The sequence below is a fragment of the Stegostoma tigrinum genome, chromosome 35 (assembly GCF_030684315.1).
Source record: "Stegostoma tigrinum isolate sSteTig4 chromosome 35, sSteTig4.hap1, whole genome shotgun sequence".
Taxonomy (NCBI): domain Eukaryota; kingdom Metazoa; phylum Chordata; class Chondrichthyes; order Orectolobiformes; family Stegostomatidae; genus Stegostoma; species Stegostoma tigrinum.
The window spans coordinates 6456518-6482624 of NC_081388.1; the positions used below are offsets into that span (position 1 = coordinate 6456518).

Genomic DNA, 26107 nt, shown 5'->3' on the forward strand with positions numbered 1-26107 from the left:
CTTTTTTTGATTTTGACCCAGTGACAGTGAAACAACAATCATACTGTTCCTTAGAGATGATGGTATGTGGCTCGAAGGGGAACTTGCGTGTAGTGGAGCTTCCATGTATCTACTCCCTATGTCCTTCTGGGGAGCAGAGGTTTCATATTTAGGGTATGTCAAAGACACCTTTGTGATTGGTTGGTTTATCTCAGTTACACTGCAGCTACAGTACATTGGTGATGGAAGAAGTGAATGTTTAAGGTGGGGGATAGGGTGTCAAATGGATGGTGTTAGGTTTCTTGATTTTTGTTGGTGCTGCAGCAAGTCAGGAGTCAAACTCCTCATGCCTTGCAGTTGGTGGACAAGGCTTGGGGAGTCAGGATGGTAATTGCAGAGTAACTCTTACAGCCATTGTATTTATATGGCTGCTTCAGTTAACCTTCTATCAATTGTGGCACCAGAATGGTGATGGTGGGTGAATTCAGTGATGCTAATGACATGGAAGGTTAAAGGGAAATGGTTGTACTATCTTGCTGGAGACGGTCACTATCTGACAGTTGTGTCACATGACACCGGGTTGTAGTCCAACTGGTTTATTTGAAATCACAAGCATTTGGAGTGCTGCTCCTTTGTCAGGTGAAGTCAAGGGAAGCACACAGGCACAAAATTTATTGACAGAGAGATTGAAAGCTAGTGGAAATGGTGTGAGTGGAGTGTCGACAGCCTGAATGACAAAGTCTCTGCAGGTGATTAAATGTATCACACAGTGCAAGTAAAGTGTCAACAGCTGAATAGCAACCGAAGGGATGACCTATGATCTGATTAAATGAGGCAGAGACATAATTACACAAAATTAAAAATAGGATGATGCTGGAGACGAACTAAAATGGCTGGATTAATATAATTAGGTATAAGAGTCACATACTGAGGGTCTAACCAAAGTAACAAGTAATCCAAAACTGTCGAAAATAATCAAGGTAGAGAGATCCATATAAAAAAAGTTATCTAGGTGATGGTGTCAAAGTGGAGCAGTAAGGAAGATACAGTATGGTGTAGTTATATGTAGTGTGACATGAACCCAAAATCATGGTTGAGGCTGTCTTCACTGCACAGAATTTGGCTATCAGTTTCTGTTTTGCAATTCCTTCCTGTTGTGTGTCTTGAAGGCTGCCTTGGAGGACGCTTACCAGAGGTTCGCAGACTGAATGTCCATGACCACTGAAGTGTTCCCAGACTGGGTGGGAGCATTCCTGTTTGGTGATTGTTGAGTGATGTCTTTTCAATTGTTGTTGTCATGTCTCCATGGTCTCACCAACATTGCCTGCGGCGTATGAGGTAGGCAACATTGGCTAAGTCACATGAGTATCTGCCATGTACGTGGTGGGTAGTGTCCATGTCGATGATCTCACACGTCTTGCAGAGGTTGCCATGGCAGGGTTGTGTAGAGTTGTGGTCACTGTTGTCCTGAAGGCTGGGCAGTTTGCTGCGAATGATGGTCTGTTTCAGGTTTGACAGTTTGAAGGTGAGAAGTAGTGGCATAGGGATGACCTTTCGAGATGTTTGCTGTCATCAATGACATGTTGAGTGCTGCAAAGAACATGGTGTAGGTTTTTCCGCTAGGGCAAGTACTAGACAATGAAGGTAACTCTATTGATCGTATCCTGCATCTGTCTTCTGAGGAGGTTGTTGCAGTTTTTAACTGTGGCATGTTGGAACTGGTGATTGATGAGTTGAACATCATATCCCATGCGTATGAGTGTGTCTTTCAGCATCTTTAGGTGTCTGTCGTGTTCCTCCATGCCTGACCAGATCCTGTGCATATGAAGGGCTTATCCATAGGGAATCTTCTTAAACATGTTTAGGGTAGGAGCTAGAGAAATGCAGTATCGTGAGGTTTTCCGTTGGCTCGTGGTAGAGTGAGGTACGGAGGTGTCCATCCTTGATCAAGGACAGGCACCTCAGCGCCGCTCTCAAGCATCACACTTGGGAACACCACCCACTACGTACACAGCGGATATTCATGTGATTCAGCCACTGTTATCCATCTCATGCGCTGCAGGCAAGGATGCCCCAAGGCAAGGTATATTGGTGAGACCATGCAGATGCTATGACAACAGGAGAACGGGCACCCGCGTAACAACTGCCGACCGAATGTTGCCTCCCAGTCGGGGAACACTACAGCATCAAGGACATTCAGCCTCCGATCTTTGGGTAAGCATGCTCCAAGGTGGCCTTCGAGACATAACCACGCAGAATCACCGAGTAAAAACTGAGAGCCATTTGCCATACCCATGAAGAGAGTCTCAACCGTGGGCTTGGGTTCATGTCGCACTACCCTGCACTTCATATAACCCCATCATACTGTTTTGTATCTGTAAAATCTTCATTACTGTTCTGTTTTGACACCATTACCTGGATAACTTGTTATGATCTCTCTACCTTAATTAGTTTGTACAGTTTTGATTATGTGCTACTTTGCTTTCCTTACCCAGCACATGACTCTTATACCCACCATGGCATTCCAGCTATTTGGTTTGTCTCCAGCATTATCTCATTTTTAATTTTTGTAATTATCTCTCTGCCTCAATTAATTAGATCATAGCTATTCAACTGTTGACACTTTACTCACACCATTTGACACTTCTGATCACCTGCAGTGACTTGTTATTCAGCCCGTCGATACACCACTCACACCACTTGTATTATCTTTTGATCTCTCTGCCTAAAAATTCTGTGCCTGTGTGCATCCCTTCACTTCACCTGACCTGACAAAGGAGCAGCACTCTGAAAGCTTGAGATTTTAAGTAAGCCTGTTGGACTATAACCTGGTGTCATGTGACCTCTGACCTTGTCCACCCCAGTGCAACACCGGCACCTCCAGATCATAACATTTTTGTGGCACTTAAGGTTTTGGCACTTGATACATAAACCTGAAACTCCAGCTTTCTTCTGGTAACAATAAACTCTAAAAATGCAAATACAGCATTACAAATTACAATAAGAATGAACAAAGTATCTAATTTTGTACCAGGAGAAGAGAAATTTTTGCTTGGAGCAGTATTCCAGTAGAACATGAACAAATTGGTGCTATTGTGCAGGCCTTGGAAATTTGCAGGTTAAGTTGTAATACATTCAGCTTCAGCAGCATAAAGACAAACTTTTCAGTGTACTGAATTTTAGCTTCCTGGTGACTGGTTGGGCTCACACCCCTTAGTGTTTGGGTGATACTGCATAAAGTTTTAAAATGATAATTATTTATAGCTTTTCACTCTCTAAAAACTCTGAAATCAGTTTGGCCTCTGGTGCTGTTCATCTCTTGCACAGAAGATCACAAGATGCAGCAGACTAGGTCAGTGAACAGGCTATGGTTTAATTATAAAGTATCTGTAACAAATAACTTCTTGTACACTCCAGTGTTTACAGATCTAAACCAATCTTGCTCCAGTAATTACTCAATGTAAAAATTCACCATTTCTGCAATCCTTCAATTCTGGTCTTGTGCACGTGCACAATTTTAATCACTTCACCAGTGGCTTTTGGGCCTTCAGCTGCCCAGGCTCAACGTTTGTACTCTCCCAAATAGTCTCTGCCTCTCCCCTCTTCCTTTAGAATGCTTCTTAAAAGCTCTCTCTCATTACTTTTGATGGCCAACCTTAACAATGTCTTATTTGAATGCCAAATGTATACTTTGAGATCCTGTACAGTGCCCTGCAACACTTCACTGTGTTAACAGCACTTTAATAAATGCAGTCCTAGGTATTACACAAGAGAAGCAGGGAGGAGGGGTAAAAATAGGACAAATCAGTATGGAAGCCAAGCTCCCAATCTCCTGCACACACTTCACCCAGTGAGAAGTGGCACACTTACTGACATCACTTTAAATAGAAGACTCATACACCGGGGCCCTTGACATATCATAAGCCCCTGTTATTTGGAGCACTTGCAGTTCTCAAAGTAAAATTTAGTAGACTTAGCCTTATACATGACAAACCCACAACACAGTAGCCCCAGCATGTGATAATTGCTCTTGACTGAGGTCTTTCTCTGATAGGGCCGGAACAGAGAAATGGCCGGCAGTGTGTGACCTCAAGCAAGTTTCTTCACTTCCACCAAACCCCTACCCATGCAACCACTGCTCCAATGTGCTGAAAATATATCTTATGACTCTCATGAATCTTAAGCTCATTTGCCTTAGGATTAACAGAGAGAAACTATGCAAGAATTTCTTAAACCAGTAGGCTAGTTGATTATCCAGGGATACCACTCTGCCACAGTGAAACCCGAAGCGAAGACTCTGGATTCTGTACTACTGGAATGGAGCTCAGGTCTAGGTCAGTTCTCATTCAGTTACTGACAATCTCCATTTGGAGCATTCATTCATGGAGCTGGATTTTGTCTGTACTGAGAGATACCGACTGGAAGTTCCACTAAATTCTGTCAATAGCTAACAAATAATTGCGGTACTTTAAGGGATTCATTCTTTCTCTATCTCATATAAAATATCACAGTACAGGTGTTTGTCGTCACCACACAGTGGTGCCCGGAAGTTAAAATCAGCCACAATTTTACACAAGTGGCTCATAGCACTCATATGCCAAATCTTTTCTAGTAATCTGGGGGTGAAATATTAGTCTTCCTACCGCCTGAAAATGTAGACTGACAGATTTTTTTGTTTTTTTTTAAATGTTACCACCCACTAGCTGCCAAATTAAATTTCAAAGCAGTCCTTGAAATGAGAGATCAGAGCTTTTGTAGTGAGTGGACTGCTGCCTTGTTTTACATTGATTGTCAGGCTTAAGTTGTAGTTTTCCATGCAGTTTGAAAGTATGGTGTGTATGCTGGCATTAGTCGTGCTGCTGCTTATTCAACAATAGTTGAAAGGACTGCTTGCTCTGAAATAGGTCCAACTGAATTCTGCAGGGTCAGGAACAGCACATGCTGAGACCAACTCACTTGATTGCTTCATGATTCCTACCCTATGTCCCATCTTTAAAACATTCAACTTTCAGCTAGCCAGTTTAGAGGAGCCATGGGTCTATTGACTCCAGGCCACAACTTGACAAATTGAATCCAAAATTGGGTAAGTGGTACTAGAAAGATGTTTGTATGAGGAGGCTAATGTACAGTGGCATACCACAGGGATCACTGCTACGATTCTTATTGCTCATAATATATATAAATAAAAACGTCACGATGGGGGTATGATAAGTAAGTTTGCAGATGACACAAAGATTGGCCAGGTGGTTCATAGTGTGGAAGGTCTTAGGTTGCAGAAAGATATAGGTAGGTTGATCAGGTGGGCAGATCGATGACAGATGGAATTTAATCCTGTAAAGGGTTAGATGATACATGTTGGAACAAGTAACATGACAAAGCAGCAATGGTCAGAGCTGCCACCCTTTGCAGCAGTTGGCCTAGAGCCTGGATTCCTGGCAGTAGCAGTGCCCACAGCGGGGACCCCTGATGGCAGTAGGCCCAGAACCTGGATTCTTGGTGGTGACAGGATGCCTGGAAAAGGGACTCCTGGCGGGGGTAGGCCTGGAGTCGGGGCTCTTGGTAAGGCAGTGCCTGGAGTGGGGTTTCTTGGCTGTGGTAGAGTCATGGAGAGACACAGCACAGAAACAAACTTTTCGGTCCAACTGCCGACCAGATATCCTATATAAATCTAGTCCCATTTGTCAACATTTGGCCCATATCCCTCCAAAACTTTCCTATTCATATACCCACCCAGATGCCTTTTAAATGCTGTAATTGTGCCAACCTCCACCACTTCTCAGGCAGCTTATTCCATATATGCACCATTCTCTGTGTGATAAAACTGCACCCGAGGTCTCTTTCAAATCTTTCCCCCTTCACCTTAAACCTATGGCCTCTAGTTTTGGACTCCCCTACCCCACGGCAAAAACCTTACTTATTTATCCTATCCATACCTTTCATGATTTTATAAACTGTATAAGGTTACCCTTCAGCCTCAAATGCTCCAAGGAAAATGGCCCCAGACTATTGCGCCTGTCCCTCTAGCTCAAACGCTCCAACCCTGGCAACATCCTCCTCATGAAACCCTTTCTAGTTTCATGACATCCTTCCTACAGGAGGGAGACCAGAATTCCTGAAGCCTGGACTCTTGCTGATGTTAGCAAAGTGGTGGTAGTGGTGGCAGCTGCAGAGCTGGGGTCACTTGTGGCATCAGCGCCATCCTTTTTCTGGAGTGGGATTTGTTGAGAACTTAAACACCTTGCAGAACACTGTGCTTGAGATCCCAATCTGAACAGAAGATGATATCGTATTTAAATCACTTAGGTAAGATTTTTATCCTCACTGCAACTCAAAATGGTGTTGGATTGTGTCAACGAAACAACTTTCACTCTATCTTCACGATGTAGATGACAATAAATAAATCATTCATTCATTCAAAGAATGGCAGAACACTAGGAAGCTCAGAGGAACAGAGGGATCTTGGTGTTCTTGTCCACAGATCCCTGAAGGTGACAGGCTAGATTAATAGAGTGGTTAAGAAGGCATACAGAACACTTGCCTTTATCAGTCATGGCATAGATTTTAAGAGCACAGAGGTTATGTTGGAGCAATACAAAAAACTTTGGTCAGGCTGGAGTTCTGGTTGCCTCATTATATTTGATTTGATTTGACTTGATTTGATTTATTATTGTCACAAGTACCTAGGTGCAGTAAAAAGTTTCATTTTGTGTGCAGTATAAACAGTTCATTACATACAAAGATCATATGGTGATTGAACACTGCGAGAAATGCAAAATTATAGCTGTAAAGAAGGCATACAATCAGCAAGATCAACATTACATTTGAAATTTGACTGGTCCATTCAGAAGTCAAGTAATAGTGAGGCAGAAGCTGTTCTTGAACCTGTTTACATGTATGTTTAAACTCTTGTACCTTCTGCCTGAAAGAAGAGGTTGGAAGAGATTATATCCAGGGTGGGAGGGGTCTTTGATGATATTAACTGCCTTCCCGAGGCAGTGAAAAGTGTAGATGAAGTTAATGATTGGAAGTTTCGTTTGTGAGATGGACTGAGCTGTGTTCACAACTTTCTGTAGTTTCTTATGGTCCTGGGCAGACTGCAGTAATTCCTGCTGCAGGGCAGTTACCGTACCAAGCCGTGATGCCTCCAGATAGAATGCTTTCTACGGTGCATCTGTAAAAGTTAGTAACGGACATTCTGAATTTCCTTAGCCTCCCGAGAAAGGAGACGCGTTGTCATGCCTTCTTTACCAATGCATCAATGTGGGTGGTCCAGGACAGATTGTTGGTGATTGTCATACCTAGGAACTTGATGCTTTCATAAACCTCCATCTCAGTTCCATTGATGTAAATAGGGATGTTACCTCCTCCTTCTTCCCTGTAGACAATAAACAGCCCTTTGGTCTTGCTGATGTTGAGGGAGAGGTTGTTATTTTTACACCACGTCACCAAGCAATCTATCTCTACCCTGTCTTGTCATTGTTTGATATCTGCCCAGAACAATGGTGTCGTCAGCCAATTTGCAGATGAAGTTTGGACGAAATTTGGTCACGTAGGAACAATGTGATTGCACTGAATAGAGTGCAGAGGTAATTCACAAGGATGTTGCCTGGGACGGAACAGTTTAGGAATAAAGAGAGGCTTGGATTGTTTTCCTTGGCGCATAGAAGGCTGAAGGCATCCTGATTGAGGTGTATAAGATGACGGGCTGTGAATCATTGAAACCCTGCAGGGCAGATAGAGGCCATTTGGCCTATCGAGTCTGTACCCTCCAAAAATATCCCATCCTGTCCCCTTAACCCCACATTTAACCATGTCACATCCACCAGCCTGCTCATCCCTGGACACTATGCTGTAATTTAGCATGACCAATCCATCCTAACCTGCACATCTTTGGACTGTGGCACGAAACTGGGACACCTGGAGGGAACCCACGTAGACGCAGGAATTACGTGCTAACTCCATACAGACAGTCACTTGAGGGTGGAATTGAACCTGGGTCCTTGAAGCTGTGAGGCAGCAGTGCTAACCACTGAGCCACTCTGTTGCCTGGTGCTAATGGGGGGAGGTGGGGATCACAAATTAAAGGTGAAGGACAGGAAGTTTAGACGGGATTTGCAGAAAACAATTTTCAGCCGGAAGGGCGGGAACCTTGAAGGCACTGCCTGGGGAGGGTGGTGAAGGCAGGAAACCTCACGTCCTTTAAAAAATACATGGATGTGCACTTGAAATATCATAACATTAGTTTGATGTAGACTTGATGGGCCAAAGGGCAACTTCTGTGCTAACTCTATGACCCTGTGCTGGTGAGATGTCAGTCAACACCTCATGAGTGCTTGCAGTTCATGGAAGACATCCAAATGAGGTCCGAGCACACAAATTGTCTGGTCCTTTTCTAATGCCAAAGGCTGGATTGTGCAATCATTGACCTCGTTTTTCCTAATGGTGTTACATCAGCCAAGCAAAGTCGACGCCATGACCTTCCATGGACAGGCTGAGGTGTCGCAAATGTGTTTCTGCTGCTCAGCAAAGTGCTAAGAGTTGGGGGGAGATTCAAGGAGATGGCTAGAGGTTTAGGTGGAAAGATAGGTTTAAAAAGGCATATTTAAAGTTGGGAAAGATGTGCAGGCATTTAGCAGGAAGTTGCAGAAATGGAGGCTTTGAAAACCTCGATGGATCAGCATAGGAAGGGTGGGTTTGAAGACTCCGTGGTGGGAGAAGAAAAGCAAATTGTCGGGGGGGGCGGAGTTGGAAGTGGTGGGATAAAGCAAAGCAAGTGTGGTGGTAGTAGGTGTGGTTATTTGAACTGAAGGCATAGTATTTTAATTTTTATATGCTGTACAGAAAGGATCAGGTGTGGGTCAGAAAGGGTAGTGGGAGCGCTGAGTGTGTGAGTATTACTGCAATTGCAGCTTCTCGACATCCGGGAGCAGATGGTGAAGGAAGTGAAATCAGCGAGGACGGCAGCAGAACATTTGAAATGTAGGCACAAATAAAGCATCAGGATCAAGGAGTGGGGTTTGTGGTAGGAGCTGAGGGTAATGGCTTCAGCCTTTCTGATTTACTCAACTAAAAGAAGTCGTGACTCATTCTCAAAGACTTGATGATATAATTCCCAGAAATCTGTGGGTGGATAACCATCTGGGTGGATACAAACAAGCTATTTCTCTAGTGACTGACTCTAGAATAAGAAGCATAATTTCAATATTCAAGCTTGGCCATAATGCACTGAAATCTGAGAGTACCTTTCTAATAAAAGTGCGGTGCAAGTTGGTATCTATCCCACTCGCTGCTCTTACTCCTCCCAACCCAAAAACTTTGTCCTGAAAATTATAACTGACCCCACTGGAACTGGCCCAGAGTCCAGAGAATTTTGGAAAATTATGACCGCATTTGCTATTTCTCCCACCATCTCTTTTAGAACCCTATTCTATCAGGGTACAGGTGATTTGTCTATCTTCAGCTCCATTAGCCTGCCCTCAACACGACATCTTTCAAGTGAGAGGGAGGAGCAGCTAGAAAACAGAAGTCATCCATTTTGGTAGGAATAACTGTAAAAAGGACTATTATTTGAACGGTAAAAAATTGCAGCATGCTGCTGTGCCAAGGGACCTGGCTGTCCTTGGGTATGAATTGCAGAAGGTTGGTTTGCAGGTACAACAGGTAATTAAGAAGGCAAATGGAATTTTGTCCTTCATTGCTAGAGGGGTTGAGTTTAAAAGCAGGGAGATTATGCTGCGTCTGTATAGGGTGCTGACAAGGCCACACCTGAAGTACTGCATTCAGTTTTGGTCTCCTTACTTGAGAAAGGATGTACTGGCACTTATGGGGGTGCAGAGGAGGTTGATTCTGGAGTTGAGAGGGTTGACGTATGAGGAGAGACTAAATAGACTGGGATTATATTCATTGGAATTTAGAAGAATGAGGGGTGATCTGATAGGAACATATAAAATTATGAAGGGAATAGATAAGATAGAAGCAGGGAGGATGTTTCCACTGGCAGGTGAAACTAAACAAGAGGAAATAGGCTCAAAATTAGAGGGAACAGATTTAGGACTGAATTGAGGAGTAACTTCTTTACTCAAAGGGTTGTGAATATAGGAATTCCCTGCCCAGTGAAGTAGTTGAGACTTCCTCAATGAATGTTTTTAAAACTAGGATAGATAATTTTTTGAACAGTAAAGGAATTATGGATTATGGTGAGAGGATGGGTAAGTGGAACTGAGGCCGTGAAGAGACATGCCATGATCTTACTGAATGGTGGAGCAGACTTGAGGTTATTATATTCTTATGACTGCAGGAGTGCCAAAGGTTATGGTTTGGGGGGACAGTTCAGCCATGATCTAACTGAATGGGTTGAACAGGTTTGAGGGTCTGAATGTCTCTGACTTTACGATGCTGTGCTCAGCTTTTCCTTTTGCAACACAGCCTGATATGATTCGAAAGACCAGACTGCACCAAGTTCCAGGCTCTGGAGGCTACAAAGTTCGACTGAGCAACGGTTCCCAATAGTTCCACAGGGGCAAATCTGTACAGGTGCCTCTTTTGGCATCATGTTAACTACTGCATTCTGAGGTTGTCCTTCGGCAGGGCCTTTTGAACCTGGACACTATGAAGCTGAGTTTTTCTTTCTATCAGGTGTATCCAACAAGCTTAGTAAAGTTGGATGTAGTGTTGCAGGCAGATATTAAAGACAGCTCAGGGCAGATACAGTCAGGAATTTGGTTATGGGGAAACCATACCACTGAAGGTCCATGAAAGGATGTAAAGAAAATCTGTTCCAGGGATAGCTTGATATTAGTTACAAGGTTAGCATTAAGACACTGGAGTTCTTCTCCTTGGACTAAGGGAAATCTATGAGAGATTTGATTGAGGTGGACAAGTTTATGGTAAGTTTAGATAAAGCAGATAAAGAAAAGTTGTTTCCAATTGTTAATGCTGCAAGGACCGTGGGACTTAGATTTATGGTTTTGGGTAACAGACAAAGAGGAACTGTGGGAAAGTACGCGTTTGTGCAGCGAATGGTAATGACCTGGAGTCTATCTATAAGGGAGACACGAATGAGTTCAAAAAGGAAGTTGAATGGGAACTCAGGGCTACAGAGATACAGTGGGGAAGCAGTTCTAATTGGACAGGCACACAAATGTAATGGACTCTGCAGGGATGGTCTAGTGGAATTAATCCAGAAATTCAGTTAACGCTTTGGAGACCTGTGTTCAAAGATGGTGGAATTTGAATTCAATAAATATGTGGAATTAAGAATGTATAGATACACAAAATCACTACAAATTGTTGGGAAAACCCATCCGGTTCCCTAATGTCCTTCAGGGAAGGAAATCTTCCATCCTCACTTGGGTCTGGCCTACATCTGAATCCACACCAACAGCAATGTGGTTGACTCTCAAGTGCCCTCTGCAATGTCGCAGTAAGCCACTCAGTTACTTCCATTGCTGCGAAGCTTCAACTAAGAAACGAAGCCGGATATACCACCTAGCATTGAGCTAGACATCGGAAACAATAGGAAAAATTGCCCTGTTGGCTCTGCAAAGTCCTCCGAACTAACATCTAGGGGCTAGTATCAAAACCAGGAAAGCTGTCTCACAGACTAAGAAACCATTGACAGTGTCTGTAAGGTATGATTCTGTGATTATGATTATGTCACCACAACCACCATCCCTGGATATTTTCCATCCCATTGGCAAGACAGGTTCCAGCAGAGGCAACGGCATTGTGATATACAGTTGGGAGGGAGTTGCCTGGAAGACCTCAACCATGACTCTAGACTCCATCATGTTTCACGTTTCAGGGTAAACAAGTGCAAGGAAATCACTTGCTGATTACCCCGTACTGTCCTCCCTCAGCTCATAAATCGGTAGTCCTCCAGGTTGAGCAACACTTGGAAGAAGGATGAGAAGGATGTGAAATGTACTCTGGGTGGGGGATTTCACTGTCGTCCACTGGAACGGCTTAGCAGGATCACTACTGATCAAGTTGGTCAGGTCCTAAAGGGCATAGCTGCTAAACTGGGAATGCAGCAGGAGATGAGGGAAATAAACAGATGGAAGCTATACTTGACCTTATTCTTACCAATCTGCCTGCTACAAATGATTCTTTCCATGACAGTATTGGTAACAGCGACCACAGTACAATCGTTGTGCAGATGAAGTCCTGTCTTCACACTGAGAATAACCTTCACCTCATTTGTATGGCATTAACCACCATGCCAAATGGAGCAGACTCTGAACAGATGTAGCAGCTCAAGACTGGGCATTCATGATGTGCTGTGAGGCATCAACAACAGAAGAATCGTACTCCAACACACTTGAAATTTTATGGCCTGGCATATCACTCACTCAAACGTTATCATCAACTCAGGGGATCAACCCTGGTTCAATAGAAAGTACATGGGGGCATGCTAGGAGTAGCACCAGCGTGCCTAAAAATGAGGTGTCAACCATTGTGAACCAGGCAAACAGGACTACTTGCATGCCAAACATAATAAACAGCAAATGATAAAACTAAGCAATCGCACAACCAACATATTAGATCTAAGCTCTGCAGCGTTGCCACATCCAATCATGAACGGTGGTGCACAATTAAATATCTCACTGAATGAGGAGGCTCCACAAATATCCCTATCCTCACTGATGGAACAGCCCAACATACCAGTGCAGACAGAGGTGCTAAGTGAATGATCTGTTTTGGCCTCTTCCAGCAGTCCCCAACATCATAGATGCAAGTCTTCAACCATACCAGTTCACTCCAAGTGATATGAAGAAATAGTTGGAGGCACTGGATACTGTAAAGGCAAAGGGTCCTGACCATACTCCAGCAATAGCACTGAAGACTTGACGTACCCCTTGCCAAGCTGATCTGGTACAGTTACAATACTGGCAATCACCTGACAATGAGGAAAATTACCCAGGTACTTCCTGTGCACAAAAAGATGATGAATCTGTTCTAGTCAATTAGCATTTCATCAGTACTCTCGATCATCAGTAAAGTAATAGAAGATATCATCAATTAGGCAGGACCTGCTCAGCAACAAAAACTGATGCTCAATTTGGGTTCTGCCAAAGCCGCTCATCTCCCAAGCTCATTACTGTCTTGGCTCAAACATGGATAAAAGAGTTGAATTCCACAGGTGAGATGACAATGACAGCCCTTGACATTAAGGCTGCATTTGACCAAGTGTGGCATCAAGGAGCTCTAGGAAAACTAGAATCAATGTGAATCAGGGGCAAACTCTCCTATGGTTGGAGTCATACCTGGGACGTGGGAAATGATTGTAGATGTTGCAGGTCAGTCATCTCAGCTCCAGGACATATCTTCATGAGTTCCTCATGATAGTGTCTCTGACCCAACCATCTTCAGCTGCTTCATCAATGATCTTCCTTCCATCACAAGGTCAGATGTGGGGATGTTCGCTGATGATTACACAGATGGACTTGTCAGGTAAATATACTGGCTACAAGTGGTCAGAAGTTAGAAATACTGCATGAGGAGCTCACCTCCCAACTCCCCAAAGTCTGTCCACCATCTGTAAGGTGCAAATCAGGAGTGTGATGGAACACTCTCCACTTGCCAGCTCCAACAACAGGAAAGAAGTTTGACAACTAGGGAGAGAAGAGGGGCCCTTAAAGATCAACAAGGCCATCTATGTCTGGAATCACAGGAGATCAGAGAAATATTAAACAAATATTTTGCCCCAGTTTTTACTGTGGTGAAAGACATAGGGACTAGGGAACTCAGGGAAATAAATATTGATGTCTTGAAAACAGTCCACATTACAGACAATTTGGTGATGGAGGTGTTAGAAAACGAAGGTGGCTAAATCTCTGGGATCTAATCAAGTGTATCCCAGGATATTATGGGAAGTTAGGAAAGAAACCGCAGGGCCCCCAGCAGAGATACCTGTATCATCTACAGCCATGGGCAAGGTACCAGAGGACTGGAGGACGGCTAAAGTTATGCTTTTGTTTAAGAAATGTTGTAAGGAGAAGCTTCAGAAATACAGACTGGTGAGTCTGACATCGATGGTAGCTAACTTATTGGATGGGATTTTGAGAGATATGATTTTCATGCATTTGGAAAGGTAAGGACTGATTAGAGATAGTCAGCATGGCTTTGTGCATGGGAAATTGTGTTTCACAAACTTGATTGAGATTTTTGAGGATGTAACCAAAATATTGATGATGGCTGAGCAGTAGACATTGCCTACATCATTTAAGTGCTTTAGCCTTGGGAAATGCAAGATACAAGGATAGGGTAGGGGGTGAGTCTAGGTGGGATGCTCTTTGTAAAGTTGGTGTGGACTTGTTGGACTGAATCGCCTGTTTCTACACTGTTAGGGATTGTACGATTCTAGTAAAGCCTTCGCCAAGGTTCCACATGGTAGACTGATTTGTGACGTTAGATCACATAGAATACAATGGGAGCTTGTTAACTGAGTACAAAATTGGCTTGACAGAAAGAGACAGAGGGTGGTGGTGGAGGGTTGTTTTTCAGACTGGAGGCCTGTGACCAGTGGTGTTCCACAGGGATCAGTACTGGGTTCACTTTTGTTCGTCGTTTATATCAATGATTTGGATGAGAATATGGAAAGCATGGTTTGCAAGTCTGAGGATGTCACCAAAATTGATGGTATAGTCAACAGTGATGAAGGTTATCTTAGATTACAAAGGGATCTTGATTTACCCTATCACTCAGGAGTGGCAGATGGAGTTTATTTTAGATAAATAAGAGGCATTGTATTTTGCTACAATGAGCAAGGGCAAGATTTATGTAGTGAATGGTGCCCTGGGTAGTGCCATCGAACTGAGAGAACTAGTGGGTTCACCTAAATATTTCTTTGAATGCTATGTTACAAGGAAACAGGGTGGTACAGTTCCCGTCATTGCTCAGACCATTGAGTAGAGGGGATGTCATATTGAGGTTGTCCAGGACATTGTACACAGTTCTGGTTGCCCTGCTTTAGGAAGGATATTATTAAATTAGAAAGGGTTCAGAAAAGATTGACTAATGACGCTGCCAGGACAGGAGTGTTTGAGTTACAGGCTGGATTGGCTGAAACTTTTCTCAATGGAGTGTAGGAAGTTGAGGGGTGGCCTTATAGAGGTTAATAAAATCACGAAGGGCATAGATTAGGTGTATAGTAAATATCTTTTCCCTATGGTGAGGGAATTCAAAACTACGGGGCATATTTTTAAGGTGAGAGGAGAAAAATTTAAAAGGGACCTGAGGGGCAACATTTTCACACTGCAAATGGTTCGTATATGGAATAAACTGCCAGAGGAAGTGGTAGATGCAGGCTGAGTTACAACATTTAAAAGACATTTGGACAGGTACATGAATAGGCAAGGTTTAGAGGGGCATAGGCCAAATGCAGACAAGTCAGACTATCTAATTTGGGAAATTTGGTTGGTATGGACTAGTTGGACCAAAGGGTCTGTTTCCGTGCTGTATCACTCGATGACGATCCAGGATAAAGCAGCCTGCTTGATTGGCACCACATTCACAACATCCACTCCCTCTACTATTGACACTCAGTAACCGCAGTGTGTATTTTCCACCAGATGCCCTGCAGAGATTCACCAAAGACCCTGAGACAGCACCTACAAACCCACAACCACTTCCATCTAGAAAGACAAGGGCAGCAGATACATGGGAACACCACCACACGCAAGCTCCCTTCCAAGTCACTCACTGTCCTGACTTGGAATCATATTGATGTTCCATCAGCTCCACTGGGTCAAAATTCTGGAACTCTCTCCCTAACAGCATTCTGTGTCTACTTACTGCACATGGACCCAAGCAGTTCAAGAAGGCAGCTTAGCACCACCTTCTCAAGGGCAACTGGGATCGGGCAATAAATGCTGGCTAGCCAGCAACACCCTCGTCCCATGAAAGAATTTTGAAAAATGGGCAAAATGGCCTCCTTCTGTGCCCTTATGACATTATGCCACCAAACTCTGATAACTTGTAAGTTTTTCAGAATGATGAGATTTTTAGACGAACAGCTAATAAGGAACTAAATGGTTGCCATGCAAATCTGCATTCTCTGACATCACTGACAAGTTCTCAAGATGTGATTACTACTACGGCCAGATCTCAAAGACTTCAGTTGCAAAAAACATTTAAATGTTCACATTTTACAGAAGTCTTACAAGTTCCAGACTCTGCTTAAATTTACAGGTCTCAAGCTTGGAATTGAAAAAAAATAAGTTAACCCTTCAATGAACTGATGGATCACAGATATACTTGGCAGCATGCAGCACAATGAACCCACTCGGGTAAGGGAAATTGATTCAGACATTCAAACACCATATTAATTTAACATGACATAATGTTATACCTACAAAAACAGAAGTTGCTGGAAAAGTTCAGCAGGTCTGGAAGCATCTAAGGAGAGAAATCACAGTTAATGTTGCGGGTCCGGTGACACTGTAGCCAAAACGTTAACTCTGATTTCTCTGCACAGTTGCTGCCAGACCTGCTGAGCTTTTCCAGCAACTCCTGTTTTTGTTTCTGATTTACAGCATTAGTTCTTTCAGTTTTTAACGTTTTACCTAACTCAGCACACATCAGATCACGCTTTAAAAAAAACTTTAAAAAAAATACTGTAAATACACAATAAGAATTTACGTTTTCTAAGAATAATCTAGTTTATAAATTACATACCACTTGTGCAAGTCCTCAATATAAGTGGAACTGGGACAGAACAATGCAGAGTCTGTGAAATCCTTTTCAAGAAACACAGCCCATTATTCTTCACTGCTAATAAACTTATACACACGAGCACTCGGAGGGGCAACTGTCATATCTGGTCTCTCAGAGTTGGTACATCTTGAACAGTAAGTATGAGGCACCATCTCACACATTGCCCTGCTGAATCCAGTGATTTTAGGCAGGAGACACACATAAATATAAAGACGCAAGCAGAAAAACACTGAAATATAAATTGGCACAGTCCTTTGGAGTTTAACATACCATTTACCCTCAAGTACTGCAGAAGTCTCTTTAGACAAAAACTCTGTTCACATGGGGATTTGAGAGACTGCTCTGACACAAACATGAAATGTCACGAATGAACAACTGGAAAAGTGTGACAGACAAACTGCTCGGCTGCACCCTTGCTTACCATCCCAACCGTCTTCGGACATCCTGCTTTCCTGACTTGCTTTTAGGAATGTGTGGGGAGTGATGTACCCTATCGTCAGCTCCTCTATTGTATCCAGTTGGCTGCTCTGCAACTGGCTCAGAGGCTGAGCCACACTAGTGCAAAATGTTGCTTTAGAGTACACAGCTTTAGCACCCACTTCACGAATCACACCTGGAAATCAGTGCAGTTCAGTCACAGTCAAAGAGTGCTCTCTGAGATCAATCACTTCAAACTTTCCCAAAACAAGCGAGTCAGGCCATGAAGAGAAGGGAGCTGGCAAACAGTTAATAACACTTCAGTAAATAGTTTGCGCCATCTCTTAAGAGCATACTGAGAGACTACATCTGGGCCAATATAACATGTTCAGCAAAGACAACAAGAAGCTGTTACAACGCTGGGGCCCCTGCCTTCGGCACTCAGGGCAATACAAATCAGCTCACGTGATAGACACCCAAGGACGTCAACCTTCCACACTCCACTAGCTGTACTGGATATTCACATGGCAACATTGATAGAGTTACTATATTTACACTGGACTTCCTGGCTTTGCACGGCCACTGCAGGCTGCTTGAAGCAAAGAAAAGGAAGAACGAGGGTGGTCTTGTAACAGTCAGCTCAGTTAAACCTCTTATTACAAGGTCATTCATTCAGTCCCAATAGTAGAAAGCAGTTTCTGAACACAACAAAAATATCTTCATAAGCAAACTTGCTTTCATACTAAAATGTCTTTGCAATCCTGCTGCAGTACTGAAAACTTGGAATTATAAGATGCTGTGAATTATAAAATGCTACAACATTTTTCGCCAGGACAGTAAGTTGCATTCTCGATTGAACTTGTGCTTACCTGCCCTGACAGTGTTTGATGGGACAGTGTGGAGTATGCTTCACCTTAAATTTAACTACGTGCTTTAATGTCCTGAGAATGTCAGATGGAGATAATTCAGTGGAAACTTTTACCCTGTGTCTGCCTCAGGTATGCTTGATGGGGCATTGTGGGGAGAGCTATGCTCTGTACCTTGCACTCTTCAATAAGCTGAGATCCAAAACTCTGTTGCCCTGTATCCTAAAATGCAATGTTCCATTCATACAACATCTATGTGCTCTGGGCCTACAGTGAACCCCTTCCTACCAATGGCCTATTTTTAAAATTATCATCTTTGTTTCCAATTGTTTCCTAACTCTGCCCTTTTATGTCTCTGTAACCCACTCCAGTCCCATAATCTTCACAGACCTGTGCTCTTTCAATGGCAACCATCTCCCCGTCGTTAGATTGGTTGCATTTTCAACTGCCTGAACGTCAAGCTCTGGCATTTCCATCCAAAATCTTTAAACCTTCCTTCTTTTACCAAGCTTTTGGTCACCTGCCCTACTGTTTCCTTATGCAGCTTGGTGGCAAATGTAGGTATATACAATTCCTGTGAAGCACCCCGAGACATTGTGTTACATTTAAAACACTGCACAGCTAAAGCTGAGTGTAAACTTGTAATAGCTGCCTTGGAGAGTCTTAAGGGGTAGTACAGAAGAAGCTCTATTAAATGACTAATCAGTACCATACTGACCCAGGCAGCATCATATTGATACTGGGAGAAACAGAAAAAACACCTTCCTTTTACATTAACATTCATCACTGATTCAAACATTGGAGAATCTCCTGACACAGTGCTAATACTTAAGTGCAGAAACCAACCATAGCAGCAGCAAGTGTCAATCCATCTTTGGGACAAGCTGAATGCAAGGCAAAATATAACAGCGATCATCTATGTACAAAAGCATTCTTATTCAGAGTGTCTGTTATTATGTGATGAAGCATATCACTTGCACAGGAGTTCCTAGTCAGAGACCACAACTAGCAAAATGGAGAGATAATGTCTTTCAAATGTTATTAATTTGGATCCAGCAAAATAAATGTCTGTCCGGATTGAAATTAAGAGAATTCAGATGTATGACTATCCAAAGAAAGAATACACTCAATCCAGGCTGACAGAGAGCTTGGACTGGTAGTAAGCTGCAAATCATGTCACATCACATCAGAGGGAGGGAGGGAAGGAGGACTTATTTATTGTCCAATATATCTTGAAGATGGAGTGAAAACTGTTTTGTTGCCACAATCTACCATCATTTTAAGTTCTAACTGGTTAAAAAGAAATTACTTAAATAAGGGTTCTTCTCAAGGAGTCCCGCTCCAGGAACAGCGACGACGACCCCGATGCCCCTTCTGCCATCGCTGCCTTGCTGGCACTGTCAGGAGTCCAGGCTCCAGGCCTACTGTCACTGTGGGTCCAGGCTCCGGGCCTACTGCTGCTGGGGGTCCAGACTCCAGGCCTACTGTCGCTGGGGGTCCAGGCTCCTGGCACTGCCAACACTGCCAGCAGCCCTGGTCCTTGCTGCTGAAATTGCAGGCACTAACCTGCCGACACCACTTCGGCTTTGGAGATGAAGAAGAAAGGAAGAAGAAAAGAAAACAAAACAAAAGGCCTGAACACGACCTAACATGCTGGTGCCATCTTGGTAATACTGGAGTTGGAAAAGGAGTGGGCTGTTTAGGCCACAAGAAGTTCCAAAAAGACTCAACATTCTGAGAGAAGAAATTTATCCTCCTCTCAATCTTTTACTGGCACCCCTTTATTATGTCCTAGACTCTCCCATGAAGGAAACATCACCTCAGTATTTACCCTGTCAAGTTCCTTAAGAGTCCTCTATATTTCAATGAGATCACTTCTCACTCTTCTTTAAATCCCTCCATACCAGGAATCATCATGGTGAACATTCTCTGAACTGCCTCCAATGAAACTATGAGATTTTTTTTCTCAAATAAGAAGGCCAAAACTGTCACAGTACTCCAGTTGTGGTCTTACCCAGCACCTTGCACAGTTACAGTAAAAGTTCCCTCCTCTCATACTCCAACCACTTGAAATAAGGGCCATTCCATTAGTCTTCCTGATTATCTGCTGTACCTGCGTACCAATTTTCTGTGCTTTGTGCACAAATATGTCTGAGACCCTTTGTGCTGCAGCTTTTCTCCATTTAAATTATGACAAGAATAGTCATAATTCTTTTGTTCTGTTTTCCAATATAAACATTTTCACATTTTCCCCCACATTACAATCAATTTGCCAACTTTCTGCCCAATTAATTAACCTATCAATATCTCTCTATAAACTGTTGTATCACCTTCACCTTTCCACCTATTTTTGTGTTGTCTGTGAATATAGCTACAGTACATTCGCTGCCTTCCTCCAAGTCATTAACATACATTGCAAACAGATGAGTTTGCAGTAGTGATCCCTGCGGAACCTCACTGGTTACACACTGTCCAAAATGAAACAGAACCCCTTATCCCCACTGGCTGTTTCTTGCCCATTACCTAATTCTCCATCCACATCATGGGCTCTTACCTTATGACTGAACCTTTTGTGACAAAACTTGTCAAACATGTTCTGGAAGTCCAAATACAACACATCTACCAGTTCCCCTCTATCCACTCTGGTTGAGAGCTCCTCGAAAAGCTCTAACGAATTAGTCAAATATGATTTCCCATGATCGCATCCATAAACAATTACTGGTTTGCTATTCCAGAAATACTGAGAATATATGAGATTATAATGAGGCACTAAATTACATGTAAAATTTGGCCCAGTGACTTCTCATCTCCTTAGGGACACTCCTAATTACTGGTGAAACTTTAGCAAAACCACCTCATTGCAGTTGTGGACGCATTTGCACCAAAGATACAGAGGTTGAGAGATTAAACACTTCTCCACTTTAAAGAACATTTCTGATGGCTCCAGGACCAGTGGCAGACTGGTAACCAGCTGTACTGCACACTGGCATTCTAGGAATGTCCTAAGTTATTTTAATAATATGGGAATATGCATCTTCAATTTTCAAGTTCTGAGTCTTTCCCACCTGCTTTTAAACAAGTCAGATTAAACTAATTGGCCAGTACGACTTTCTACTGTTGATTTTTCACAATAATACAAACCAATAGTCCCCAATGTATCAGAGGAAAAATGCACGCAGTTACCTCATTCACCATCTGACAAATCCAAGTTTTAGATGTGGAGTATGTCAAACATGTACCTCAGTTCCATGCATATGTGTACAAAATCCTTAATTACCTGAAAAGGAAATTGCCAGCACACTTGAGATTATGCTGATCAGTTTACAGACTGAATCAAATGGTTTAGAAATATATTTGCAAACTATTGGAAGCGTTCCAGTCACATTGATGCACGCTTATGCTTTAACCCTTCCACTGTCCCAAACACCCTTACTGTGATACAATTCGACAAAGTGGATGTGAAACCAAAGCAAGTGATACTGGGCCGGACCAGAGAAGCAGGTTGAAGGTCGAAAAACAGCAGACAAAAGGTGGACAAAGTGGAAGTTTACAACTTCAAATCTTTAAAATGATCAGCACACAAGTGGTATTACTGATCCTGGAATTAATGAATTGATCTTGTGAGAAGACGAGAAAACTATAGCACTTTTTACAAATCACATCAGACTGATCTGCACGTTTACAAAACTAGAGCTGCAAATTCAATTAAATGTAGTCCAGGAGATGTGGTGTTACTGGTTCCAGACCTCACTATAGTTTTATAAGCATTTAGACCTGATAAAACTGCGTGGATGTGGCGATGAACTGCAGCTGGCTGTCTATCAAAACACTCTGCAAGCCTGCAGTGAAAATACTCATCAACGTTTTTTTGGGCTACTGTACATCCGCATTCTCTCAACTTCAAACATGACAGACTTTTAATTTGTGAAGGCACAAGTGTGAAATGAACAAAGGGCCATCCTGCAGGGCAAGACTGCTGCAGTTTACATCCACCAAGTATATGGTACAGCTCTTCCACTGTGCCTGCCTCATATCATTCTGAAATTAAACTCCCACTGCTACAAACAGTACCCACACATCTGAAGGCTCAAACTCATCACTCTGACACTTCCCAAATCACTCCGTGCTGCTGCACAAAAGAATCCTGACTGAAGTTGCACCCAACAAAAGATGATTTAGAATCCACAGTAATTAAACACCGCTGGTGAGCTGAAAGCTGTGAAGAATAGGATGAGCACTCCTCAGGCATTCTCAATTTACTGACTTTAATAAATACTCCTGAATATTCATTAGCAGCAGGTCTTCCTGCCCCCAGAACCACACGATTCATCTCTATCAACATGACAAATATGATCAAGAGGGGTGGCCTTGCCTCCACCTGAGAAAGTAACAGAACACTTTAGGGTTATGGAACTTGCTCTTGTAGCTTAACAAAAGGCACCAATTATTGGTTTTGACATCGAGGTACTTTTGGAAATTCTTATCTATTTTAACACAGAAAAATTACTCACAGGCCTCACTTATAGTTGGGTCTCATGGTTCAAACCCAAAGCTGTGTCCTTTCTTGTGCACTGTTCCCCTAAAAGGCAATGTAATTTTGCTGGCAAGTCCAAACAGCAATGAGATGGATGATAACAAAGTGTGGAGCTGGATGAACACAGCAGGCCAAGCAGCACCTTAGGAGCACAAAGGCTGACGTTTCGGGCCTAGACCCTTCATCAGATCTGATGAGGCTCTGATGAAGGGTCTAGGCCCGAAACATCAGCTTTTGTGCTCCTGAGATGCTGCTTGGCCTGCTGTGTTCATCCAGCTCCACACTTTGTTATCTTGGATTCTCCATCATCTGCAGTTCCCATTATCTCATGAGATGGATGATAGTTCAGTCGTTTTAGTGGCAGTGCTTGGAGCTCTAAAATGAGGACCAGGCCACTGAATGTAAGAAATTGGAATTAGTCATTTAACGTTTTGAGCCTGCTACACAATTCAGTAATGATGGCTGATCTTCTACCTCTACCTACATTCTTTCACTGTCACTGTATCCCTCAAATCCTTCTGCATCCAAAGACCTATCCATTTGCCCTAAATATACTCAACAATTGAGTAACCACTGCTCTCCAGGTGAACTACTGAGTATTTTAATTGAATAGAGCCTTGGGAACTTTTTAAATCCACCTGAATAAAAACATCTAGTTTTAGTTTCTCAACGTGATGGGACCTCAAATGTTGTGCTCTGTCAGTACTGCATTGCAGTGTCAGCCTAGATTTTCTACTTTGGGTCCTGAATAATTGGCTGACTCACAGTCAACCAAGCTGGGACTGTCAGTCAGACCATGATGGGAACAGGTAACAGTCTAACAGACTATGGGAAAATTAACAGATCCATGCAAAATGCTACTGCCAACCTACAACTTCATCATCACTGTGAAACAATCTGAAGCAGGAGTTCTGCCATTTAAAAATAACACTTTGGTCAAGTGGTCGTGGATTTCATAAGATAGGCTGGGGCTCTTTCACTGGAATGTAGGAGGTTGAGAGGCAACCAGAAAGAAGTTTATAAAATAATGAGATGTATAGATAGAGTTAATAGGAGTTGCCTTTTCCCTAGAATTGGGTATTTCAAAACTAGGGGCACATTTTTAAGGTGAGAGGAGAGAGATTTATAAAAAATGAAAGAGGCAAATTTTTTTATACAGTTCGTATGTGGAATGAACATCCTGGGGAAGTGATGGATGCAGGTACAATTAAAATGTTTAAAAGGCATTTGGATAGATATATGAATAAGAAAGGTTTGGAGGGATATGGGCCAGAAGCAGGTAGCTGGGACTAGTTTAGTTTGGGATTACATTCGGCATGGACTGATTGGGTAGAAGGGTCTGTTCTCAGCTGCATGACCCTATGAGTCCATAAGATACCAAGGTCTAAATGGGACGCAGGTGAAACTGAAACAATAGCTGTCTGCAGAATAACTTGTAAGCACTGTGGACAGGGCACTGCAATATCAGCGCTTACTTCTGTAGAGTTGCTGCTCTCCGTGGGTTTTGGTGATTGAGAGAAGCTTCAAGCATGAAGGGAATTCATCGAGCAAAGGAACACAACTTTGCAAATTTCACAACAGCAACAATCCCCTAGAAATCCTCAATTCTAGCTAATTCACTAATCAATTTTGAAAAATAGATCTGACTTACTTAAGAAGAATAATGCACATCATTCATCACTGTGCACTGCACCATGTTGTTCAAACTAGAAACTCTGTGATTGAAGTTCACGAATGGCCTCTGATATGTAGATGAAGTTTAGCAAGAAGGTCTGATTGCACATAAAATCTTCACATAAACACACACCACAATTTAGTCTTAATTAACAAAGCAGACATTCCAGAAAATGTTTTCTTACGTCAAAATGCTGATTTTCTGTTTCCATAACTGCCACAGAAAGGTCATGTCTGATGATGACTTCCTCAATGTCTCAGCTGCAAACCACCATTACCAAGTGTGGAACAGAATGAGGCAAATTGAGAAGGTCCCAGGTTCAATGCCAAGTTAGCTACATCAGCATGTGTGAGATGCAGAATTTGAGACAGCACTCGTGAGAACATTCACCAGGGTTCTTGTTCCCACTTACAGAGTCATAGAATTGTGCAGCACAGAAACAGGCCCTTCGGTTTAACTCGTCCATGCCAACCATATACACTAAACTGATCTAGTCCCATTTGCCAGCATGTGGCCCATATCCCTCTAAATCCTTCTTATTCATATACCCATCCAGATGCCCTTTAAATGTTGTAATTGTTTATGCCTCCATTTTCTCTGGCAGCTCGCTCCACACACACACCACTCTCTGCATGAAAAGTTGTCCCTTAGGTCCCTTTTAAATCTTACCCCTCTCATCTTAAACCTATGCCCACTAATTTTGGACTCCCTTACCCTGGGTAAAAGACTTTGGCTTTTCACCCTATCTATGTCTCTCATGATTTTATAAACCTCTATAAGGTCACCTCTCAGCCTCCAATGATCCAGGCTGGGTCTTATTTTCGTGGCCGGCTTCTCCCGATAGTTCAAATCCTCTAATCCTGGCAACATTCTTGTAAATCTTTTCTGAACCCTTTCTAGTTTAACAACATCTTTACGAAAGAAACGAACTTTGTAGTGAATGAAACCTTTAAAGAGCAGGTGTGCATGCTGGAATGGATAGAGATAGAGGAAGCTGATGTGCTGAAAATTTTGTCAAACATTAAGATTGACAAGTCGCCAGGCCCGGACCAGATTTGTCCTCGGCTGCTTTGGGAAGCGAGAAATGCAATTGCTTCGCCACCTGCGAGGATCTTTGCATCCTCGCTCTCCACTGGAGTCGTACCTGAGGACTGGACAGAGGCAAATGTAATTCCTCTCTTCAAGAAAGGAAATAGAGAAATCCCCGGCAATTACAGACCAGTAAGTCTCACGTCTGTCATCTGCAAGGTGTTAGAAAGGATTCTGAGGAATAGGATTTATGACCATCTGGAAGAGCATGGCTTGATCAAATGCAGTCAACACGGCTTTGTGAGGGGCAGGTCATGCCTCACAAACCTTATCGAGTTCTTTGAGGATGTGACTAGAAAAGTTGATGAGGGTCGAGCTGTGGATGTGGTGTATATGGACTTCAGTAAGGCATTTGATAAGGTTCCCCATGTTAGGCTCATTCAGAAGGTCAAGAGGAATGGGATACAGGGGAACTTAGCTGCCTGGATACAGGGATAATAAAATGTGAGGCTGGATGAACACAGCAGGCCAAGCAGCATCTCAGGAGCACAAAAGCTGACGTTTCGGGCCTAGACCCTTCATCAGAGACGGGGATGGGGAGAGGGAACTGGAATAAATAGGGAGAGAGGGGGAGGCGGACCGAAGATGGAGAGTACAAGAGAGTTGCAATGGGAGAGAGATTCCCTGAGGTTGGTCCGGAGGGAGGAGGGTAACTTCTTCAGGTTAGGCATCCCTGGAAGAGGCTTCGCAGTGAGGTTAAAATAGTATCAGAGATAATGGGAACTGCAGATGCTGGAGAATTCCAAGATAATAAAATGTGAGGCTGGATGAACACAGCAGGCAGTTCCCATTATCTCTGATACTATTTTAACCTCACTGCGAAGCCTCTTC

The 26107-nt window shown here is 43.0% G+C and overlaps 1 protein-coding gene across 6 annotated transcripts in view; it reads right to left on the reverse strand.

The window, feature by feature from the left end:
- The window catches only part of LOC125447405 (cAMP-dependent protein kinase catalytic subunit alpha-like), a 167158-nt gene that overhangs the window by 73319 nt on the left and 67732 nt on the right, over nucleotides 1-26107 (reverse strand). The window contains exon 1 of one of the 6 annotated variants that reach the window (XM_048521733.2): nucleotides 17117-17538. The exons of 4 other annotated variants lie outside the window; for them this stretch is intronic. In XM_048521733.2, the coding sequence (XP_048377690.1) occupies nucleotides 17117-17138 (22 nt within the window). In that variant the 5' untranslated portion in view covers nucleotides 17139-17538. Of the gene's footprint in view, nucleotides 1-16965; nucleotides 17055-17116; nucleotides 17539-26107 lie in introns of those variants that run through there. One more of the 6 variants, XM_048521731.2, reaches the window with a different exon arrangement.